Genomic DNA, 18,829 nt, shown 5'->3' on the forward strand with positions numbered 1-18,829 from the left:
GAGCAAACATTATTTAAATGTTTTGTATTTTTCTTTTTTTATTTTTTATTTTTTAAATTTATTTTGGCCGACACTAGCAAAATTTCAACTTTGATGATGGACAAACATCGCTGTAACCATACTAGGTTGTAGAGTGAGCTTGGCATATTCATATTATTTTCATCCCCAACATTGAGGATTGTGTAAAGCTCAGTGGAAGATGCCCCTTGGAATGATGGACAAACATGGCTGTAACCATACTAGGCTGTAGAGTGAGCTTGGCATATTCATATTATTTTCATCCTCAACATCGAAGATTGTGTAAAGCTCAGTGGAAGATGCCCCTTAGAATAGTTTTGATGCCCCCAAAATGACTACCATTCTCAACCCCTCCCCATGACATTTGAACTTAAGACCTCGTAACAACTAAACCCCATACAAACCAACTACCCTACAACTTATCATGGATCAACCACAACAATACTTATTATAATAATTTAAAACCAATATTTCTAATTACTTTTCCATATTTATCTCATTTACAAACCCCTCAACCCCATCCCATTATTATTACAATAAACACAATAATATATCACCGAGGAAAGAGTTCAAAATTGCGAAAACAAAAAATGCACAACAACCTCTGGTCCCAACATGACAACATGAATGAAGTAGGCCTCTCATGTTGGAGATGATTTAGGGGTTATTCCATGGCCTTCTCTCCCTTTGAAACCCCCCAACCATCCCTGTAATAATTTATTATATTATCTTTAACGATGCTACTTTTACTCTCAATCTTTAACAGCTACCGGCCTTCCCTCTTCAAAACCCTTATATAGAGTGTTTTCTCTCCATCGACCTCAAAAACCCTTATATAGAGTGTTTTCTCTCCGTCGACCTCATTGCCCTTTGCCTTCGAAGCATTTTTGCACAGTTAAATCCTTTGTCCAAAATCCTCAGGGTTTCGCATTCGTGTCTGATATTGGGCGAGTTTCTGGCATATTTTGGATCCATCGATTTCATTCGAGCTCTCCCTCTGTGCACTATCTGGTATTGGGATGGCTGGAACTCAGGAGGATCCTGTTCTTACACGGGCAGTAGATGACGATTCGAGAGAGAACGAGGATGATGCCGGAAAGGAAGAGGACACTGGAGCTCAGGTTGCACCCATTGTTAAGCTTGAGGAGGTTACTGTCACCACGGGCGAAGAAGAGGAGGATGTCCTTCTTGACATGTAAATTTCTTAATCCATGGCTATTTCATGATTTTGTTTTCTCAGTTGAAAGTTGTTTTCATGGCCTCTTCGGTGGCCCTTTTCCTGTGCACATAAATGGGACCTTGACTATAAGGAAGATGCATTTGGGTAGTTATTTACTTCTAATTTTTATCCTTTTTAGTAAGATCCATTTTTATCGGGTTCTCGATGTTTTGTTCGCTTGTTGATGATGATCGGATTTGTCATTTCAATGGGGTGCTGAAGAAACTCTATGGTAGATGAATTTAGCGGGCTATGGTTTGTTTTATCGGGTAATTAGGGTTTTGCTTTTCTGTGTATTTTGTGAGTTTCTTGTTGTTTTGATGTCCCATTGATATTTTGATCAGCATTTTTTGATCTCATTATGGTCTGTAATAATTGTTTTCCTATGTTGATAGGCTGCCGATGAAGATTTTTTCGGGGATGCATTTGATGGTTTATTTGTTATCATTGGGGGTTTTGTATTTTGACGAGTCTTTTTATATTTTGTTGAACTATAGGCCATCCTTTTTTCAATGTCTTTGAAGAATCTATGATGGTTTCTCTATTATTTTGGTTTAGTGAGGGGTGTGATGGTCATTTGTTATTGTTAAGCATACAGGGTTTCGTATTTTTTGGTTTTTGGATTAGCCATTGAATACTGAATTGGGCCTATTTGATAATCTGTCTTTTGGTTATTGGCATTAGGGTGATTTGTCTTTTTATGTTGTGAGGTGGTATGATTCAGGCATATGTCTATTTTGGTCTTCTGTCAACTGTTTTCGTTGACTTTCTATGATGTTTTGAACAGGTTGTTGATCATTTCTGTACTTTATGGGGATGTATGGGATGAGAATTCTTTTGTTATTAAATAGTTGATGATTTGTATTCTTACATGTTTGATGTTATTATTGAGCTTTTTTGTGGGATCCTTTTCGGTGATGTTAAGGAATATCTCCTGTTTTTTTAATAGGTCGTTGGTAATTTATCTTTGAATGCATTTGATATGGTGGGATATTGCGGACGTTACTTCTAATGGATGCCATGGGCTCTTAAAATGATCCTAATGCAGTTTCATTGTTTATTAATATTCCCATTCTTTTTTATATGTTTGACCCTGCAGGAAGGTGAAGCTGTACAAGTTTGACAAGGATGGGAATCAATGGAAGGAGCGTGGTGTAGGAACAGTAAAGTTTCTTAAGCACAAGGATACTACAAAGGTTCGGATGGTCATGAGGCAATCCAAGACATTGAAAATATGTGCAAGCCATTTAAGTATGTAAATTTGTTTGTTTGTTTTTTTTTTGTGTAATTTCCCCCCTGAGATTGTAATAGCTTATCTTACGTCCAAGTTTTAAGAGGCTTTCTGTGCCGAGAATTTGTGTTGATCCTTATTATCTGGATTATGTTTTTTTTTTCTTTTTTTTGCCTTGCAGTTCATTCCCCAATGTCACTTCAGGAGCACGCAGGTAGTGATAAAACTTGGGTCTGGCATGCAACTGATTTCTCAGATGGGGAACTGAAGGAAAAACTCTTCTGCATTCGTCTTGGCTCTGTAGACAGTGAGCACTGTTCTTAGACTCTTCTAATCCTTGTTATGATCTTTTCTTTCTGTCTTGTATTTTTCTTTGATAAAATCAATGTTTGAGTACCTATATTCTTGGATCATTTCATTGAAGGGTTGATTTTGCATATGTTCTTAGGATGCTTTTGTGCAGATTATAGTGGGTTGGTAAGGGATCCCCCTCCCCAAACACCCTATCAGCATAGTTAAGACTTGAGTTTAGGGTGGCTTTAATTATCTCTGGTAATAGCAAATGATACGGAGGATTGTGCATAACCCACCCCCTTTTTTATTCCAATAAGCAGAGGTGGTCACTATGGTAATCCGATTTCAATTTGTAGTTAGAAAATGGGGTCACAACTTTCCATATTTTTTGTTTTGTTTTGTCTTTTTACATCAAACAATAGTATATTTATTAGAACCATAGTCAACTAAACAAACAGGAAACGATTTATTTGACAGGTGGAAGAAGTGATAGGCTTAGAGCAATTGAATTGTAGGCCATGCTTCTTGACAAATTGATGAACAGATGTCTCCTTACTTGAGATTTAGGTTGGCACCATGGCACCATCCTGTCCATCATTATACACTAATCTTGTATTGTCTTCTTCACTGTGAATGACTGGCCTGTTCCCTGCAAATAGATCTGGGCATAGAGGAGCCAATCCAAGAACAGTAATCTCTAGTACAAGACAATATTAATGATCTAAATACCTAATCCTTAAGCTTGAGTTTTATTTTTCTCTACTGGTTCTGAATCTCTGATTGAGAATCTCCCACTCGTCATTATCAAACCTTCTCCTTCATCATTGGCATCAGCTGCGTTGCTGAGGTACTTTGGTTGGTTGTCATTGGACTTGAGAGCTTGAAGTTTCAAATGATTATAGTAACAGACAGCCAGAAAAGCCAGTCCACACCCACTCAAGTTTATGACTGTAACCTTTTCATTTATTACAGACAAAGATTATGTTATGAGCAGCCCGTCCTTGACAAGACCAGCAACATTCATAGTCAAGGCTGAAGTCTTTCCTATCAGAAGAAACACTGCAAGATTAAGAGCTAAGGCACAAGAAGAAATGTCATGTAATCCAAATCAAAGGAAGAGACCCTGATTATCAGAAATGGGTATTCTACTAAGGCCCAGGGGGTGCTGAGAAAAACAAGGCAACAAGGAGCAACAAAGATGCATGATGGGATTCAACTTAATCCCTTTTGATGTTCGTGGAATTTGTATGAGAATCAATTGGGTAGTCTCACATGCAACTGCACTTAACTGGAGAATCACCTCCCATGCATTCATCTTGGCCTCCCCATAAGCTGAAATAGTAACTCCAATGGATATGGCCAACATATTGGCCTCGGGCTCACCTTTATAAGCTTCTTTCTTCAAGGAAACCACAATCAAATACACAACAATGGGAATTAGAGCTTTCAGCATTTGAAATAATGATACTGAGAGGAAAACATAGGCAGAATTTGAAAACCAGAGACCCAAAGAATACACTTATCAATACTATGGGTTCAACGAGCTTGAAGACTCTTACAATAGCAACAGCCAGTGTTGAGTAGAAGGCCATGTGAATCATGGTGGGACTGATCACACTAAAGTTGTCAAGCAATGGCAACTCCAATGGATATGGCTAACATATTGGCCATGGCCTTGCCTTTATAAGATTCTTTCTTCAGGGGAACTGTAATCGAATGCATATCAAATGGGCACAAGAGCTTTCAACATTTGAAATATCGATGCTTTGAGAGACATGCACCAAGGGCTGCATCATTTAGGATTTGTACTCAGTTTAGGTGTCATATTCAAGGGGAAGTTGTTATGCTTTCCACCATTTCATAGATTGTTAGAGTGATGAAACAAAAGAGGCTCCCTCTTGAGGATAGATTATGTCATTCATATCAGTTGTGTTGTTGATGTCCCAGCTCATCCAGGTCTTGCCAAAACTCTGTTGAGGTTCAAAATTTATTATAAACAGAAATGTCTTCACAAGAATTGACCTCATAAAATGCCATAATCACAAGATATGCCATACATGGCTGTGATTATGGCTCGCAAGACCCTTAGACTTTGAGCAATGAGGCTCGCAACATCACTTATGATTATGCACTCTACAATTCTGTGACCAGCTGAATGTCAAGCAATTGAACCGCGATTTAAATCCTATTTTGTCAGCAATAAGTACTATACTTTGTCTTTATTTAGTGTAGAGAACCAAGCACTTATTCTGCTCATCTATAGAAGGGACAATGGTTGTTTGCCTATGAGGTATAAGGAAATCCTATCAGGAATACCCTAGGTGCCCTTCCTTCGGTACATCTGGTAGTTAGCTAAAAGTGGTTTTTCATGACTCCAGTTCTATTTTCAGTGGGCGGCTTGGCACCATTTTTAGAAAGGAGGTGCAAAGGAGCTGCCTAACTTAATTTGGGTGATTTTAAAATTCCTCTTTGTTAAATTTGGAAAACTTGAAGTTTGGGAAATGTTTATTTTGTATTTTTGACAAAGTTGACCCCGTTGATTAGTTTGCAACTTTACATGTGAGATGGAACTTTATTATTGAACAAGAAAGCTGATTTGGAATTCTTATTTGTTGAGACAAATTAGTTAGTAATGGAATTCTAGCTGATTGCATGAGTTTTTGTTTACTTATGAAGAGATCAAGCCACTTATTGCAATGGTTTAGTGGAAGCCATATTTATGGTTGTTATCGGGCAATTTTGCAGCATTTTCCTCACTTCAGCCACTCAACAACAGTTAGATTTTGCATGAATAGGCCACCCACCTTTGGGAATTTGGGGAGCTATAAGAGAACACTGAATGGCATTATTTTCTAGAGTTTTCTCAGTGAGCAGTCAACGTTCTCTTCCATCCTTCCTTTCTCTCATTGCTGCCTACATCTCTGTGCAGTGCATACTATTGCAATCATTCTCATATTTTATCTCCATGATGCAAACAATCTTTTGACTAATACAGTGATGGAGTTTGACCATGCAGTTTCTTTACAGCTCTCCAAATTCGATGGTTGAACAGTGTTGTATGTTGCAGTAGTGTGAATGACCTAAGTGCCTATACTTTGAAGATTTTTTATCACTTAAAAGTGCACAACCATCTTTTCTTCTTTCATATTTGGTGGTCGTGGACTGGGATTTTGCATATTATTTGATCTTATAAGTTTCTTGTGTCCTTGGATGCTTACACATATATCAATGAAAACTACTTTCTGTGCTGATCACTCATATTGACCAAGCATATGCTTCCAAGTGCTGAAAGTGCATGAACACGAGGGACACCCTCCTGACTGGAGAAATGACAGTCCAAACAGAGGAGTAATTAGTTGTGACCTTAGGCTAATTAGTAATTTCTCATAGTTGTTTCTTAGTTTTTCACAAATCAGATCAGAGAGAGAACACTTCCCAATACATAGTATTAAAAATTATAAGATGAAGTTTGAATTTAACAAAGTCAAAGGATGAACCGAAGTCTTGGATAGCTAACGCAGATCTGACACCTTCATGAGACAGAAATCAGAATGCATGGACAGAGACTACTAGGAGCTATCCAGAATATTTCCAATCTAGCTCATGCATGGACGAGCACAAATTCTCTTCAACAAGAGAATGTGCAAGTTAATTAATCTTCAGTAAGTTGACTACATGTGGATGAGATATAGTGAATTATCTACAAGTTGAAAGGTTCTTTAGCAAATGTATGCTAAAAACATGTGGATCTGGATTAGCTTAATCTCCAAGCTAGGTTACAACTGAATGTACATCATGGGGGGTAAACATGCAAGGGTCACTTGATTGTCAACAGCCATATACAGGGAATTCATATCACCCACCTAAGAATCGGGCAAACTGAAAATCACTGATATGTCGATGTTGCATAAGGAGAACACATATTGCCCTATTTCCAGCTAGAGGCCCCATTATAGTCAAGGTTTGCATTTTCAAGACTACAGGGATTGCAATTTTCATTCACAAGAAAATTTGTCCCATTTTCTTACCAGAATATGCATCGAGAAGAGAGGCTGAACCGGTGCCCCTTATTCCATGCCTAATCATCAATCCCAAAATAACACATGCTTTTCTTGGTGGAAAACATCACTTGTGGATGACAATTTAGCAGAAGCATGAAAAACCATGTGAATGGGATTATCGTGCACCCAGATAACTAAAAAACAAATAAGTCTATCAAGGATTGTGCAGACGGAACTTGGAAGTAGTCGGAAAAATCCTTGTTAGGACTCGAAAGGCCCCAAACATCTAAAAAGGTTGTGAAGGCTTTAGGGAACAAATCATGATGCTACAATTCCAACACCAGAAGTCAATAAAACGTTTTTTTCTCTTTTACAATGTCATGAAGATTGTAACCTCGAATACTAGAAGAGGTAAGCCAGAAAATAAGGGTAGAGCTCTATAAAAAGAAGCTAATATTTGACAAGCCTGACATTGTGTTTGTCTAATAAACAAAGTTGTCAAGTGAAGCAATTGAAATGGTATATTTGAAAAAACACAAAAGATAGAAGAAAACAATGGGCAGAGTATATGGCCTTCTGATATGGTGGGATCAATACAAATTTTGTACAAGTATATGTAGGGAGATTATGGGTAAGCTAAGACTTCTCCTCGAGCATTGGAACTTGTAATTTTATGTAACCAATGTCTATGGAACTAATTTAGCTGTTTCAAAACCTATCTATTGGAAACTCTTGTAATAAGAAATGAAGAACTATTGCAATTACCCTGTAGAGGCTTTAATAACACCTGGTATTCTGGTTAGTGATTTTATTGGACCTCATGTGCATATCCTACATGCACAGGATGGACTATTCATATGTTACAGGGTATTATTCTTATTATTTAGGGTGCACATCTTCAGGTGCTCAAGAACGATTACTAGAACAGTCAGTTAATTCTGCAATTTAAAGGATGAAAAAGGAGGTTATAGGAGTCTAGTTTTGGTTCTCATCCACAATGTCACACTAGTCTGCCTGGGCATGGTTCTCATGGTTTAATAGTGACTTGAGGAGTCATAATACCACAGATCACTAAACACGAACAGCTAAGGTAGCCCAAGGACAATAGCCATCTTTACACATTAATTAACAGGTCTTACATTAATTATCCTAGGGGGTTGTAATACTTCCAAATGCTTAAAAAACAGTTAGCAGAGCATTCACATTACACATTCCAGCAATCTTTTCTATAAACCAACCAAATGCAGTCAGGAGAGCCCTCCTTTTAAACTATACAACCTTATTGTTAGTATGATCAACCTTATTTTAATATATAGTGTGACAAATTGTATGTGACAGGCAGGTGGAAAACTTTTCTCGCAATTGACTAAGCGACGTCGTGCGAGCCAGACTTGAGACAGAAACCCTCGTTAGAAGTATATGCTTGGCTCTTTTCCAAACAAATGAAGAGTCAATGAGGTTTTGTGTAATCACTTCTAGTATCGTATTGGGTTATTGTTAGAAGCGATAATTGGATTCGGATTCTCATCGAGTGAGTTGTTCTTCTTTCTCAATTTGAGAGGGTTTGTTTGGAGGGAAAAACGAAAGAGGACATACAAGAATAGTGAGGGGAAAGATGCAGAGGAAGAGGATTGAGAACATCGCCAGCAGGTAGGCTACATTTTCCAAACGTAGGTGGATTGCTGAAGAAAGCTTACGAGCTCTCGGTGCTCTGCACTGCAGAAGTTGAACTTGTGATTTTCTCCCCAGCAGGAAAGCTCTATGAACTGTTTTTTAGTGCAAATCCTACTATTTTGATTCTAATAATCATGGCTATGCAAACCTCATGAGATTCTTACTAATAACCCCGGTGGTGCAAGCCCTAGTAAGCTCGATGTTGAAAAACTTAGTGTAAAACCTCCAAATCGTTGGTTTTGTTGTAGTGCTTATTGGAGAGTATATAAAAAATTTCACACCTTTTTATGAGATATGGGAGGAAAACATGTTAAAGATTTTTAATAAATATAAAATTTCCAAAATGATGCTAGTTATGTGTGATTCTTTTTTCATTGTTTGTGATTATGAAAAATGAAACTCAATGTTTTTTCATTAGTGCACACATATTTCATTATATAATTGCATATAGGAAAATCATTCCAGAGCCGATAACAATAAAAGTTAAGAATTTATGGTCCAACGTTATATTTAAGGGAGATGTTTAAGGATGACGTTTGAATTTTGTTTTTCATTTTAAGACATTTGGAGCAAATATTAGGAAGGACTTTGAGAAAGGATTGTCCTTGATTTTCGAAAATGGAGTTGTTCCTTTCCAGCCATATACCCCAAGTGACCATCAAAGGGAGAGCTCATATGTTTTTTGGATGTTTTCTTTATAGCCATTTTTTTACACATATCCATAGAGTCCCCATGCCATTGATGTGAATTACTTGTTCGGTTTTTTTTAACCAAAATTTTTAACCAAACAAGAAAAATTAAAAAAATAACTCAAGATCAAAGACTGAAACAAAGACCTATTGACATACCTTTTAAAGTATGGAAAGAACTTGTAAAATCATATGAGAAGTTGGATGCACAAAGAAAAGCCGACAATGAGAGCATTCAGGTATTGAATTTTTCTTTAAACATTATTTAGAATGTATTAATACTTATAAGTATCTTAGACATGTATTTGTGTGAAAATAAATTGAATTGGTTTATGTTTAAGGACAAGGCATCCAAGGCGAGGATAACCAAGACAAAAGTCACTCATCGTAGTGGCCAGAAAGGTTTAAAAGCATTGATAACAACCTTTGTAAGTATATTAAACATGTGATATTTTTTTAATAAATTTTGTACTAGAAGAAAGTCATTGTTATCTAATTTCTCCCTATTTACTGATTGATAGGAACTAAAATATGGAAGACCTCCAAATCATTTGGAAAAGGAGGTGCTGCAGCAAAAGAGATGGGTTGAATTTGTTGTTTGGATGGACTCTATGGTATGTAATCTTAGTTGGATTTCCAATATACTTTTTAACCATATTTTCATTTTATTTTTTAGTACTATTAGATATTATATCTTACCTCATTTTATGGTTAACATTGTATAACAAAAACATGCGTTGTGTTATGTAATTAATACTAACATGTAATATTGATTTTTTTTGTCAGAATGCTATAGGTAATGATTTCCAAGACGATGATCCAAATTATGTTTAACATATATCAGGAGATGATGAGGATGAGGATGATGGTGGTGAAGGAGGAGATGATGATGATAGTTGCGGTGTTGGTGATGATGTGGATCAGAGTAATGAGGATGGTCAAGATGATCATGAGGATGATCTTGGTGGTGGTAGCTAGGCATGCACATGCATTGTTTTTTATGAAGAAATTATTGTGTAGAATGACATTGTTATGTTTAGATGGGTGTTGTGAATTTACCCTATATCAATGAGACATTTTGATTTTGTAATCATACGATGAGTTTGATTTATGTTTGTTGTTAATTTATCGTAGAATAACGATATTCATGAAATATTTTGATTTGTTAATCATATTTGAATTTTACTTGTTTTGATTAAAAATAATACTGATTTTATTAGTATTATGTTGCTATTTTATACATGTTTTGAAAATTGTTAATGACACATTGTTATTTTTTTGATGGATGTTGTCAATTTCTCTTAAATTTCTTTACAAATGATTTTGAATTGTGATATATGCTTTAATGATATTTAGAAACTATCATATATTTCACTATGAATCTATAAAGTGGGTCATATATGTAAAGAAAAATATACTCTATATAAGAAGTCAAATGCGGATGTAACCATGGATGCAAAATTGAAAGTAAAATTGGATGTTAAACTAGGAATTAATACAAAATGCAAACAATTGACATACAAAGTGTTTTGAATTAGAAGTGAAAAATTGTGCAATAGTTGACACAAAGAAGGGAACAAAACATGGCATACAAAAGGATATCAAATTGGGCAAAAACAAGGACACATAAATGGGCACCAAATTAGATGCAAAAAAAGACAACAACTAGATGTAAAATAAGATGCAAAGTTGAGCGTTAAAAAGAAGCAAAAAACGTTACAAATTAATATGCCAAATGATGATGCAAATAATGGTGTAAATTTGGGATGCAAACTTGGGTGCAAAAAAGGAAAAAAAAAAGATGTAAGAAAAGACATAAAACAAGATGCAAAATGGGGATGAAAAAAGGTGAAACGAAGGATGCCATATTGGATGTAAAAAATGATTCCTAATCACATGCAAATTTAGGCTCGAACTCAGACACAAAATTATATGCAAATGTGGACACAAAATGAGGCAAAAAAATATGCAAATTTGGATGGTGAAAATGATGTAAAACTAGACACCAAAAAAATACAAAATTGGATGAAAAAGTCGGTGTAAATAATGGTGCAACATTGGACACAAGTAGACACAAAAAAATGGTGCAAAAAGGGGCATAAAATAGCTTAAAATTGGGTGCAAAACTTGGTGCAAAAACAAATACAAAAGTAGACGTAAAAAATGACTCTAAATTGAATGTACCATGAGACACAAAATAAGATGCAAAGGTGGACACAACACATGACTCAACATAAGATGCAAATATAAATGCAAATTTGGATGCTCAAAATGATGTAACATTAGATGCAAGAGATGGTGTTAAAAATGATGCAAAATTGGATGAAACAAATGACGCAAAATATGGTGCAAAATGAGATGGGAAAAATGGAGACAAATCAAACGTAAATGTGGATGTAAAAAATGGTCCAAAAAAAGATGCAAAAATGGGCACAAAAATGGATGCAAAATTTGGTGCTAAATCAAATTCAACACATGGTGCAAAGATAGGCACCAAATCTGGTGCAAAAATAGAAGCAAAAACTAGTGTAAGACTAGATACAAAACCTGGCGTAAGACTAGATGCAAAAACTGACACAAAATGGATGCATAAAAAGACGTTAAATTGGATTCAAGATACAGTGTAAACTTGATGCAAATGATGGTGCAAAAATGGAAGCAAAGAATGACACAAAATAGGAAGCAAAAGAGAATGAAAAATAGATGCAAAAAATGACACAAAACTAGAAGCAAAACCTGTCATAAAATAAGATGCAAATCTTGGTTCAAAATTTGACGCAAAAAATGATGCATAGTTTGGTGTAAAAAATGATGCAAAATCTAGCGTGAAAAAGGATGCAAAATTAGGTGAAAAAAAGGACGCTTTAAAAATTGTACAATAGAGCCAGATTTAGCGCCAGGTTTCTCATCACAATTACAAAAAAAATGCACTAAAATCTGGCGCTAAATCTGGCGCAAATCACTGGTTTTGTTGTAGTGATGCGATTTCTTTCAATCTTACTTGAAGAAGAAGTTGAAATGTCATCTAACCATCCTACAAAATCTTCCTATAACATCGATAATTACATCATCTGATAAGTCACACCAATTGTAAATTGTGTGTTGTCACTTTCTCTCAAAAATTTTGCATTTTGAGGTAAGTTAGGTACACATGCGCGATGGTGAGTGACAATGGGATATGTGCAAGAATGTGCGAGTAGGTTAAAATGGCAGATCTATGTATGAAACACAGCCAACAAATGATGTGGCAATGATGTAAACAATGGTGTCATAGGAGAATGTGATACTCTCCACCTTAAAAAGATAAGAGATGTATATAGTATATTAAATTGGTAATCTCTGAGAGCGAAATACTCTCCATGCTAAACGGTGAGAGTTGTATATAATATATTAAATTGGTAATCTTCAATAATGAAGCACTGGTTGCAGGTTTGTAGCTATATGTGAAATAGAATTCACTCTACAACTGGAGAGACGGAAAGTTGATGTGACTTATTAATATTCGCCTCTTGTTTTAGCAATCATAATTTTGAATCTCTAGGCTAAAATGAGGAAATTCAAAATGGTTGAAATTGCAGTCTGAATAAATTTCAACTGCAGCAAATTCACTGAAATTTCAGAGGAGGAGGTCACTAAGACAGTGAAACCGTATGGTCATGTGAACCAAAATATTCGCTCTTATCATTGTGTGAGTGTGCTGTGGAGTGTCTAGAAGACCGTTGGATTCAGGCGGACCCTCACTGACATTCCTAAGAAAGAAAGGATCCTCATTCGATTTTCGCTATAAAGCACCATGGGAATTACATTCAAAATCATCCCTATTCATTGACTCCAATGGCCAAAAAAACATAAACCCCTGCTCAGAACAACGATTGACTGAATACCCATAATGCTACCATCCTATCTATTTGGTGTGCAAATGTTGACTTCCAACCAGTACTCTTTATACATGTTGTACAAAAACATATTGCAAAATATGCATCCAAAGCAGAAAAATAATCTGAGAAATTTAACCACATGCTAGGTAGAATTGTCCTCCCTTCACCCATTGCTGACCTAGAAACATCCGTATTTCAAAATTTTCTTGCAAAAACCCTTGTTGATTGTAACATTGGAGCACACGAAACCTGCCACATGATGAAAAAATTACCATTAATATTGTGTATTCAAGCATTCTTTTCTTTAAACGTAAGCCAAAAAATTTATATGCACTTTCCACAAACTAACACAACCTCCACTACATCCCCACACATTATAGATACATATATCCAACTCCCATCTACCCTAGAATCCACATCACTTCTAGAAATAGCAAGATCCTAGTCATATGATCCTTGTTGCAAAACAAACAAATGGAAACTTAGACCTATAAAAGAAATTATTTGGGTCATACCACACTACTCCTTCATACCATCCACAACAGTAGCTTGCTATGCTAACTTTTTCAGTGTTGAACTTATGCTATACAATCCCTTTCGCCATATCATACAATATATAGGAGATTCTGTTGCAGAATTCATCACAAATTAGCAAACATTTCATCCATTCTACAAACCTTGGCATCAACACCGCACACTATCTGATATTGAGTCTGTCGCAAATGATAACTAAACTATTCATGAAGCCAATCCTCCAAACACCATGGAAATAAATGAATGGGAATTACTCCCAATTATACCCTATAGATGAGCTCCTCGTAAATTACCTTGACATGCTTGGCCTTTGTGGATTTGATGACAACCATAGCTAGAATCATACCACTATCCCACTAGATCTACAAAATAATGCCATACAATTCATTGATAATAGCCACTCCATCCAACACATTCTTCAAACACATGAACATATCCTCAAGACCCTTACTACACTATCTCCAATGCAAAGAAAAGTTCTAAATATTATTTCTAATCATTTTGCTAAGAATGATAGTTTAACTGCTCTCAGAATGATAGTACACGGCACTGCTGGTACAGGAAAATCCCTCCTTATCATTTGCATCAAAGATATGCTCATAACCCTTGTAAGCCCAGAACCTTCACCGATCATGCTCCTCACCCCTACAACATTTGCTCCCTTCAACATACAAGCATCAACAGTCTTTTCTACTCTCCACCTTCCTATAAAGGATCTTACACCCTTAGAAGGAAATTCTCTTGCGAAATTTCAAGAAGAACTCAGGCATATAACATACATACTAATCAATGAAATGAGCTTCATTGGGCCAAAGCTTCTCAGCCATATTGACGAACATCTTCAAGAAGAATTTCCACTACAAAGAAACACTCCTTTCGATGGTTGTTCCATTATATTGGTTGGTGATCTTGGCCAGTTACCGGTCATCAAAGACACACCTCTATATGCAAGCAGGAGAAATGGAAGTGCATTGTGGAACACCATCAACACAGTGATCACCTTATACACAATATTTCATCAACAAGCCGACAACATCACCTAGGTTACTTTCAGGAACATCCTCTAGAACATTAGAGATGCAAATCCAACAATCAACGACTACAACATACTCATGTCACACATAGATTCCCTTTTATCAGAAGATGCAATCCATTCCTTCCATGATTCCATCCATCTATTTCCAACAAATTCTCAAACAACAGTCCATAATAAGAAATTGATAAAATATCTAAACACTGCTGTCGCGAGATCCATTGTTGAAGATGACAACACTATTCCAACATTTCCTCAGAAGATGAGCAACTTGAGCAAATTGCGTTACTATGCAATGGCCAAAAATTTATGTTAAACTCCAACCTTTGGGCTTCACCCAAACTTGTTAATGGTTCCCTCGGAGAATATGTAACCATTTTTTACAAAGAATCAACTGCACCTCCACAACTTCCAACATTTTTTGTCGTAGCTTTTCCCAAATACATCAGGCCTCCTTGGGATGAAATAAATCCCACTCACTTTCCTGTTCCATAAATAAAAAGAAATGGACGTATGAAAATTCCATTAAGGATGTCTTGGGCATTAACCATACATAAATCTCAAGGTATGACACTGCCAAAAGCACCAATTGACATTAGGAAAACTGAACGTCACAGTCTCACATTCACAACAATTTCAAGAGTACCTTCTCTACAAGATCTCTGGATTTGCCCCGCATTCAGTTTTGAGCATTATGATAAAATGAAGGACAACAAAAACATTTCTTGCAGAAAACACGGAGAGGAAATTCTTTGTTCAATGCCACCTCTAGATAATCTGCTCCAATCCATACGTTAACATCACCCAAATATTTCTTTTATTTATTAAGCTCAATCTATTTCATAACATACCTTCATACCTTTCAAAAGAATCAAATTTAATCAGTATTAATCATGTTTGCAAATATTACAATTTCATTATATTTTCTATACATTTGATTCCAACATTTTCTTTCTTTCGCAACAAGAAATATGGACTCAGAAATAACACAACTATATAACTATTGGGATGAAATTGAGGCATTAATAATTACATTGTAGCATATCAAAAAATGATTTCTTCTGGTATTGAATCCAGCAGTACCATTATACCGCCTCTGTCCAATTATACAATTATTACTACAAATAAAATCCTCCCTAAAATGCATAAATGACATTAATCAACATGACAAAATGCAAAAAATACAGGCAGAATGGCAATCGAGAAATATGCATCTTCAATTACGCATAAATATCCAATGGTGTTCCATATGCCATTGTTCACCTTGCATCTTCGACTAACAATATTTAGATCCCCGTGACAAATGTAAGTTCATTTCCATTCATTCCAATTTCATTTTAACACAACTCACATGCAAACTATTACTAATAAATTTCCACAATTAATTTATATATTAGAAATTTTAACTAAATATACATTTTCCACGTTCATTGCTACTTATTCAGGTCTTCGATGCCTACAACAAATTTCGATGCAACTTCAAATATGGAATGACAGCCACAATGTTCTTCACAATATTATATTTTTTTTCTCACCTCATCCATTACAATTTACTACTTGTATTTTTCAATTGAAACTTGAAAAAGGATGTTTCAAGATCAAAAGACTTTCTTTGTTACAAACATTCTACTTTCTGTAAATTATACCTAATGTATATCACTTGGCTTCATATTCCACCATTACATGCAATCTTAAATATTAAATATTATTATCAACAACAATTACCATGTAAACTACTACTAAATAATATGCACAATAAAGTTTCATATTCCAAAATATTAATATTACTTCTACATCACATTAACAAATAAAAAAATTCAACTACAAAATTACAACCATCATGTTGTTGTCGTATCATCGTATCGATTTTTTCAACTCTTTCATTAAAATCAACTTGTATTTTTTAATAACACCATAAACATGTAACATATGGAAAAACATAATCCACAAATAAAAAAAAAAAAAAAAACCTTACAATAGTGAACAAAAACATGATCACATAAACAACAACTACTCCATATAATGGATAACCTCTACATGACATTAACTATAACTCATTATCATCTACCATTGCTTTTCAGAATGTCCATTCAGATGTTGCTATTCTTCCAAAAACTACTATTACTTACAAAATATCCATAATCAAAACACACATAACTAATACTTTCAATCGTACCTCAAAATGATCCACCCATTTTTTCAACAATGCCCATTCACATGTCACTATTATTCCACACAGTAATTTTATTTGCAAGAAAAAGATATTCAGCATAAACATAACTAACAATTTCAATAGGAACTCATTATCATCGACTCTTGCTTTCAACAATGCCCATTCACATTTCGCTATTCTTCCACACTCTATGCCTTATGGTGTTTCTTGCAACATTAGGTGCAAATGTTAGTTTATGTTTCCCTAGGCACTTACAAAATTGTAAATGTGTAGACTTATTAGTGGTTACCATTCACCAAACTTTATAAAAGTTCTTGTAGTTGAGAAAACAATATACTTATTCTCATCGACCACTATGAACTTAACATTGAGCAATATAAGTTATGGTTATTTTGTAGTTTTCCACACCATAATATATCCTGCAAAACAAAATTACAAAACAACAAATTGAATTTTATTATTTTTATTACTTTTAACTTTTTATTATTAATCTAGTCAAAAATTTAAATGTTTACATTAATTTATGGACAATACAACATCTCCCTCATATTGCGCTCTATTTCAGATTTAATCTTTTATTATTTTATATTACTTTTAATCGTTTATTATTTTTTAAATTTACCAAAACTTACACCAATATAATCTAGCCAACATTTAAGTGTTTACATTCATTTAAAAACACTAGAACATCTCCCTCATATTAAGCTCTATTTTAGATTTAATCTTTTATTATTTTATATTACTTTTAACCATTTATTATTTTTAAATTTACAAAAACTTACACGAGTATAACATTTCCTTTGGTCGTAAAGCACCTCTCGTAACAATCATATTCTATTATTTTTACGAGTTAATTACTTGATTCAGAAACTTTAAATAAGACCAATATTTTATTTTTATAATAATAAAAATTTACTTCTCTCTCAGGATTAAATATTTTATTAAAATAAATTCAAGCAATTGGAATTTGATAATGCAAAATCATATAAAATTTGAATTTTAAACTTTTTAACAAAGAAATCCATCCTAAATTACAATAAAAAAATACTTTCCTATATATTCAAACATCAGACTTATTTATAAAGCCTCATCTTAAATGTCTTTCGATCATTTACTTAATCTTATTTAATAAAATAAAATAAATTAATTATTTGATTCTTAGTTTTTAAATTAAAGTAATATTTTTAGTTTTATAATAATAAAGGATGACTTACTTGTTTTCATTTTTATAACAATAAAAGATTAATTACTTGTTAAGATACAAATTTTGCCTAAGAAAAAATTATAATGTAATAATATGATACTATGTTAAATTTGAATTTTAAATATTATTAGCGAATAATTATATTTTCAATTCAATACTTATTTATAATATCTGATCTTAAATGTTTATTATCCATTTATTCAATTTTTTAAATAAAATTGTATTATAATTAATTTCATTAAATAATTATTTAGTTTTAATATTAAATTAAAAAAATCTATAATATTATAATAATGAAAATTTACTTTCCTCTTAAAAACGAATCATTTACTGAAATAAATTTCAACAATTAGAATGACAATAAACCACAATGTTAAATTTAAATTTTAAATGTTTTCAATAAAGAATTATATTCTAAATTCCAATAAAAAAATACTCGTCAACATGTTTAAAATCCAAACTTATTTATAATGCTTTATCTTAAATGCCTCTTAACCCATTACGCAACTTTGTTTAATAAAATTGCATGATATTAATTGCATTGGATTGAAAATCTTTAAACTATAGTAATATATTTATTTTCAAATAATAATAAAAAATTATTTTCCTTTTAAAATAGAAAAATTCTTTAAAATAAATTTCAAACATAAAAAAAATCATTAAAATAAATTCCAACCATAGTAATTAAATAACCCTATTAAATTTAAATTATAAATATTTTTAACATAAAATATTGTCTTACATTCATTTAATATTGAACTTACTACAAATATTGAAAGCTCATCATGACCACCACATAAAATAAGAATGGGGATTTAAGACAAAACATCATATCAAATTTGAATTTTAAATTTCCTTACATTTAAATTTGTTTTTTAAAA

The 18,829-nt window shown here is 33.8% G+C and overlaps 1 protein-coding gene across 2 annotated transcripts; it reads left to right on the forward strand.

The window, feature by feature from the left end:
* The first annotated feature begins 803 nt into the window (after positions 1-803).
* Positions 804-10,227, forward strand: LOC149168934 (ran-binding protein 1 homolog c-like). 2 transcript variants are annotated; one of them, XM_089426993.1, is made up of 4 exons: positions 804-1,213; positions 9,468-9,554; positions 9,648-9,740; positions 9,913-10,227. In XM_089426993.1, exons 1-2 carry the CDS (start codon positions 1,038-1,040, stop codon positions 9,490-9,492), a joined length of 201 nt encoding a protein of 66 aa, XP_089283119.1. In that variant the 5' UTR covers positions 804-1,037; the 3' UTR covers positions 9,493-9,554; positions 9,648-9,740; positions 9,913-10,227. The 2 variants fall into 2 exon arrangements, with proteins under 2 accessions (XP_089283119.1, XP_089283120.1); XM_089426994.1 differs by lacking the exon at positions 9,468-9,554 and having other exon boundaries at positions 808-1,213; positions 9,913-10,226.
* The last annotated feature ends 8,602 nt before the right edge of the window (positions 10,228-18,829 follow it).

The sequence above is a fragment of the Pinus tabuliformis genome, chromosome 4_2 (assembly GCF_031772625.1).
Source record: "Pinus tabuliformis cultivar Carrire ecotype Pingquan chromosome 4_2, CPIR1, whole genome shotgun sequence".
Classification (NCBI taxonomy): domain Eukaryota; kingdom Viridiplantae; phylum Streptophyta; class Pinopsida; order Pinales; family Pinaceae; genus Pinus; species Pinus tabuliformis.

What these genes read in the sequence shown, in the direction of transcription:
- LOC149168934 (XM_089426993.1), top strand. Translation starts at nt 1,038, where the DNA reads ATGGCTGGAACTCAGGAGGATCCTGTTCTTACACGGGCAGTAGATGAC. An exon ending in GAGGATGTCCTTCTTGACAT is followed by an intron (nt 1,214 to 9,467) that starts GTAAATTTCTTA and finishes TTTATGTTTAAG; the next exon opens with GACAAGGCATCCAAGGCGAG.